This window comes from Mastomys coucha, unplaced genomic scaffold (genome assembly GCF_008632895.1).
Source record: "Mastomys coucha isolate ucsf_1 unplaced genomic scaffold, UCSF_Mcou_1 pScaffold15, whole genome shotgun sequence".
Taxonomy (NCBI): domain Eukaryota; kingdom Metazoa; phylum Chordata; class Mammalia; order Rodentia; family Muridae; genus Mastomys; species Mastomys coucha.
In genome coordinates, this window is record NW_022196897.1 from 58,053,409 (window position 1) to 58,059,903 (window position 6,495).

The 6,495-nt window shown below is 39.9% G+C and overlaps 1 protein-coding gene across 8 annotated transcripts in view; it reads left to right on the top strand.

The window, feature by feature from the left end:
* Dync1i2 (dynein cytoplasmic 1 intermediate chain 2) overlaps positions 1-6,279 on the top strand; it is a 50,306-nt gene extending 44,027 nt beyond the window's left edge. For all 8 annotated transcript variants that reach the window (XM_031370584.1, XM_031370588.1, XM_031370581.1 and 5 more), the window contains 3 exons: positions 1,181-1,321; positions 3,793-3,918; positions 5,627-6,279. In XM_031370584.1, coding sequence (XP_031226444.1) covers positions 1,181-1,321; positions 3,793-3,918; positions 5,627-5,740 — 381 coding nt within the window. In that variant the 3' untranslated portion in view covers positions 5,741-6,279. The remainder of the gene's footprint in view (positions 1-1,180; positions 1,322-3,792; positions 3,919-5,626) is intronic.
* Positions 6,280-6,495: the final 216 nt, after the last annotated feature.

Consider the following 6,495-nt stretch of genomic DNA (forward strand, 5'->3'; position numbering starts at 1 on the left):
CTGCCTCCCAAGTGCTGGGATTATAGGCGTGCACCACCACCGCCCAGCTAGCAACTTTGTTTTAGGTGTTCGGTGATAGGCCTTAAAACTGCCTGGAAATGGGATGTTTGAAGCACTGTCACAGTGGTCAACGCCTTTAGAATCATTAGAACACCAATGAACATCCTCTGGGGTGGCTTTGCAAAGCTCACCAGGTGATCGGATACACTTTTCAGGCTGGGCAAGCTGTATCCTTATTCTCATAACAGTGACTTTAAAAGAAAACAATATCCTTTTTTGTGTTGGCTTAGGTTTTTTTAAAAAAAAAAATTGTTAATTTGCAGGGGTTGGTGGGGTTTGTTGTTTTTGTTTTGTTTTAGTTAAGCATTATGGGCTACTACAGTAACCATTGTATATGATATTGACATTATTGATATTGACCATATGATATTGACATTATCATATCTTTTTTTAAACTTGGGCTGGTAAGATGGCTTAACAGGTAAAAGTGTTTTCCACCAAGACTGATACCCTGAGTTCAAGCCCTGAGACCCACATGGTAGATAGAGAACTGCCTCCCACAGGTTGTCTTCCAACCTCCACACCTGCTCCCACACTCAAGTCTGTCAGTTTTAAGAGTGTGAAACCCAGACAAGAACAGGAGACCTTGCTTATGTTGCCTGCACCTGTAGTATTCAGTATCCATGGAAAGATGCTGAACTCTTCTGGACTCTGTTGTTGTCAGACTGCTCCATATCACAGTACCAAGTGAGCATCTGCGCTGTGGCTGTCAGCCACTTGTTCCACACAGATGCTGACTCCGTTTGGGTCTTAGAACTTGAGAGCCTGACTCCCCAGCTTTCAGCTCAATCCACCTCACTTTTGCTCTCCTTGTTGCTTTACCTGCTTCCATAGGGAGATTTCCAGGAGACTGATGAAGGCCAGTGCCTCTGCTGTCATCTTCCAGGAACTGCTCACTGACAGGTGTTCTGAGGCTTCTTTTATTCTTTTTCAAAGTCAGTATGACTGCTACTAGCTAGAAGGAAAATGCCACCTAGTACTTAGTTCATTAGGGAGACAGTCCAGGCTAAGTTGGTATGAAACTGCGTGTAGGATCTCTGGCGTGTGTCGGGATGAGTGGGTAAGGATTTCCGTGAGTCTTGTATGCTGACTGTGCTAAAAGTTATCTTTTCCTTTTCAGAATAACAAGCCTTTGTACTCATTTGAAGATAATTCAGACTATGTCTATGATGTTATGTGGTCACCCACCCACCCAGCCCTGTTTGCCTGTGTGGACGGCATGGGGAGACTGGATCTATGGAATCTCAACAATGACACAGAGGTGAGCTGGGAAATAACAGAAAATCGGAGATTTATTGAATAATTTGTGAAATTTCTTTTATCCCACGGAATGTAAAAGTGCTCTGTGATTGTATCTTCATCACAAAGAAACCAAATAAGCTTTGTCCTTATATAACAAACAGCATGCTGTGCCGAGCTGAAGGGGGATGGCACTGCGTGAGCACTGGGAGTTCTTACTGCTAGAAAGAAAGCAGCATCTCGCCTCCTGTCCAGGTGAAGTCTCCATGGGGGCTTAGGCTATTTTTTTGTTCTTAGGCTGGAAAACAGAGAGTTGCGCATTGTCAGAGTATGTTAACCTTCATTCTGAATTCCCTGTCAGTCTTGATAGGATTGTGTATCATCCATAAACACTAGTCTTAGCCTGACATGTTTGAAAGGAAGCTAATGTATTTTGATGGTCTTCTTCCATGAAGGATTAACTATAAAGTGAATATGGAGCTGGGTATGATAGCACATGCAGGCAAGACTTGGGAGGCAGAGGCAAGAGTGTCAATGAGTTAGAGGTTCCATATATGGGCAGACCCTGTCTCAGAAATCCAAGGTCTGGGCATGTAACTCAGGTACAATATTTGCTTAGCATATATAAGACCCTGGGTATAATTCCCAGAAGCATAAATATTAATACTAATAATGTAGAAACTATCACATTTCTTAATTGCTACACCAAATTTGGCAATGCAGTTTAACTGTGTGTGTGTGAGTTACCCTTAGCTAGTTTAAAGGAGCCTATAATGTTCTTAGGTCATGCATTGCCTCTGGTTAGCAGATGTGATACTAACAGTTGTCAGTAGTGGTTGTGGAAGAGTCACTGGTACCCTCCATCTCTCCTGATTCCTAGTGGTGTCTTTTCAGATCCCTGGAAGTCAAGTACTTAGTTATACAGTGATGAGGAAGGAGGAGAGATATTGGAATGCAAGAATTTTAATACTGCTATTGTCTACTATTCATTCATTCATTCATTCATTTATGTGTATGTATGTATATATGTATGTATGTGGTTTTTTGTTTATTTGGTAAGCTGACTACATAACTCTAGAATGCAATGTATGGGCTAGGCTGGTTTTGAACTTACAGAGGTCCTCCTGCTTCTGCCTGACACCCCCACTCCCATGCCTTGTCCAAGTTTATTTTCTTAGTGTGGATTTTCTACCAAAAATTTATGGCCATAATTAAATGAAAATATCTCTCTCTCTTTGTCTTTCTCTTTCTCTCTCTCTCTCAAGACAAGGTTTCTCTGTGTAGCCCTGGCTGTCCTGGAACTCACTCTATAGACCAGGCTGGCCTTGAACTCAGAAATCTGCCTGCCTCTGCCTCCCAAGTGCTGGGATTAAAGGCGTGTGCCACCACTGCCCAGCAAAGATGGTTTTGATATAATGTTTTAATTATAAGTTTAAACTTAATGGTTTGATTATAATATCTCTGAACTAATAGCTTAAGATTGACTGATATAAGCATATGGACTGCTTTGGTCATATTTCAAAACCTTGAGTTTAATTATTCTGCCTCAGGGATTGTTAGTTTCCCTGAGTGTAGCAAGTGTGCAGTCAGATTCCAGACCTGCCACCCCTATGTAGGTGCTCTCTCCTGCCTTCCTTGGAGCTGGGCCTTGGGAAAGCTATTTGTACCAACATTGTGAACTGTGTTTATGAGCGAGCAACTGTCAGATTAACTGGTTTTAGCTGGGGAAGGTCAAGCTGCAAAAGTAATTCCTTTAAGACTAAACTGTGATCTGTTTATGAGGGAGTTGGAAATATTTTCTTCTTAAAATGAGTTTTAGTCACATGTTTTTAAACAACTTGACTGCTGAAAGAAGCTAAACATAAAAACTCTTTACTAAGGAGATGTGTGCAGCCATGAAAGAATTTCTTAGATAGGGGCTGGAGAGATGGCTCAGTGGTTAAGAGCACTGACTGCTCTTCTAGAGGTCCTGAGTTCAATTCCCAACAACCACATGGTGGCTCACAAACATCTGTAACAGGGATCTGATGCCCTCTTCTGGTGTGTCTGAAGACAGTGACAGTGTGTTCACATACATGAAATAAATAAATCTTTTTTTTTAAGGTTTATTTATTATTATGTGTAAGTACACTGTAGCTGTCTTCAGACACCCCAGAAGAGAGCATCAAATCTCATTATGGGTGGTTGTGAGCCACCATGTGGTTGCTGGGATTTGAACTCAGGACCTTCAGAAGAGTAGTCAGTGCTCTTACCTGCTGAGCCATCTCTCCAGCCCAATAAATAAATCTTTAAAAATATTCTTAGATAAGTACTTTGTATTTTCCTAACCTATCTTCAAGGGTTGATGGTAATGTCATCATAATAAATCTTTGAACAGTGGGGAAATTCTCTAGTCTCATCTTTTCTTAGAAACACAGATTGGAGAAGAATTATCATTTTACATGTTCAGAAACTGATGAAACTTTTAACTATGCTGCATTTTAAATGACTTAGGTACCAACTGCCAGCATTTCTGTGGAGGGCAACCCTGCTCTTAATCGTGTGAGATGGACCCACTCAGGAAGAGAAATCGCCGTGGGTGATTCTGAAGGACAGATTGTCATATATGATGTGGGAGAGGTATGGAGCTTTCTGTCTATAATTTTGACACATTTGCATAGTGGCACTGTTGTGAAGGTATTGTGGTAGCTGAGTCTAGCAGTGTGGCTCATGAATTGTATAAGCTACATGGTTGTGTGCTATCCACTGCAGAAGTAGTTTGTGAGGCTCTCTCTCTAAGTGGGCATCCTGTGCTTTCATGCAGCAGATGAGAGGATAACAGTGTCTGACAGTACCATGCTTCTAGATTCCTGCATTGCTAGGAATTCTTCAGACAGGAAAGGAAATGTGGGATTACAAAGTGGACTTAGAGTTTTATAGAGTTGATACTGAGATAAAACTTTATTGTTGTGTATTCATAGATTTGTTTGAACCAGATAGTACAAATCAAAGACAACATCTTTTGCTAGTTTTTTTCCCCAAAAGTAGTTAATGTGTATATGTGTGCCTGAGTATATGTATATTCACTGTGTGAATGCATCCTGGAGCTTGTGAAGATCAGAAAAGGGCATTGGATCCCTGGAGCCATAGTTATAAGCTGTTGTGAGTCACCATGTGGGTGCTGGGAACTGAAACCAGGTTCTCTGCAAGAGCTGCCAATGATCTAAGCCACTGAACCATTTCTCCAACCCCTTCATAGTTCTTTAGTATCTGTGAGAAAAGAACTTGAGACCTCAGCCTGGGTGCAAAGGCATGCAATGGAGAGCAGCAGGATGTATCAGCAGCTCTCGTATCACTCTGCTTGACTGGACAGGGAGCAGAGCTCAGGTCTTCCTCTTTGGTCCTGACTAGAGCCTTCTGGACTTTTTCTATGTCATTATTCCCCATTTTGTCCTGATACTTTTTGGCTATAGCAATCAGATCTTGGAGAAGAGAGATTAGATCACTTAGAGCAACCAATTGGACAATGTTCTGTGTCTGAATTGGCTGATAGGTGGTTGTTAGCGACATGCCCTTATTAAAAAGCTATGGTTAATCAAACTCAACTGTGATGGTTTTTTTTTTTTAAGTTAATTTTAATTAACTTAATGTAAATTGTCACACTTGGCTAGTACCTACATATTAGATCTTGTATATTGAGAAGCAGATTTGCCCATTGGCCACATTGAATGATCTGTGCCCTGTCATGTTAGTCCGTGTAACGTAAGAACAACTATAGGGATGTCTGGGTAGACTCTTTGAGGCAAAAGCACCATAAACTTCTTTTTCTTGTTTACTCTTGATTCAATACTATGTTCTAAGGAGTTAGAGAATCAAAAAAGAATACTTTATGTTCCAAACAAACCCTGTGTTCAAAAGGCTAATGTGAGAGGGTCACGAATTGCAGGCAGCCTGGGCTACACAGAGAGATCCTGTCTCAGAAAAGAAAAAAATAAAATAACTTTCATACTAGTAATGGTGGAAAAAAAATACAATAAAAAGTTTTGAATGCATTTCTCTCCCTCTACAAGACCCATAGTGGTGCCATGGAGTCTGTCTACAGAGCATCCTTGTTGTGTTCTTGCACTGGTGGTAACAACAGCTTTATTTCTGAGGCTGCCACAACGTGTTTTACAAACACCTTTTGTTTTGAAATGTTGTAAATCATTGTTATAGTCTCTGTAATTATGGAAAGGCTCTGTAGGTCAATTATTACTTTTTAATGGAAAGATTATTTGAAAACAAAATAATAGTAGATAAGATGAATTTTTATTTCACTGCTCAGCAAACATTGTCTTTCTTTTAACAGCAGATCGCTGTTCCCCGAAATGATGAATGGGCAAGATTTGGCCGAACACTTGCAGAGATTAATGCAAACCGAGCTGACGCAGAGGAGGAGGCAGCTACCCGAATCCCTGCCTAGCCCTGAAAAGTGGCTGTAACCTTAGCGAAATTGGCAAAGATGATTAAGTAGATCTTAAACTATTTGCATGCTTCTGATTAAATGAGTATTAAAAGAAAATTCCATGGATAAACTGGGTTTAATACAGGAAGCGAAGCTTACAATGCCCTTTTTATATTATATTCACTTTGTTTTTGATTGGTGTCATTTTTAATACAGCTGACAACTTTACAGAATGCAGCCTTTTCTGAATTCTAACACATGGGTGTATATTGTTAATTATTCTTTTGGATTCTTTTGAACTTGTAATACTATATATAATTATTTCTAAAGCACAGATTAAGTAAGTTCTGCATATTTCTAAGTAGCCACAATTCCTTATTACGCACTACAGTACATGAGTCCTTGTCAGTTCCGTTCTCCCTGTCCTGAGTGTGTAGGAATATTGTTCTTACTCCTAGCATGCAGTCACCTACCTGTTCTAAGTTTTATGTTGATGCCATTTTCCTTCTCTATAGTTCTATGGTAGTTATCTATAAATAAAAACAAATATATGCTAACTTTTCAAATTTTCATTTTTACTTTTTGAAATTTGAAATTTTCCCTTATAAATTTTTCGCTATATATATTTTTTTAAGTTCCTAATGCAAGCAGCCACCTTCAATCCTATGCAACCTTAAGTATACACCATATAGGGATAATGGTGTTCTCCCTGGGCATTGCAAACTCATTGAAAGTGGAAATGTTCTCTTAGGTTAGCTTCTGCCTGACTCTGT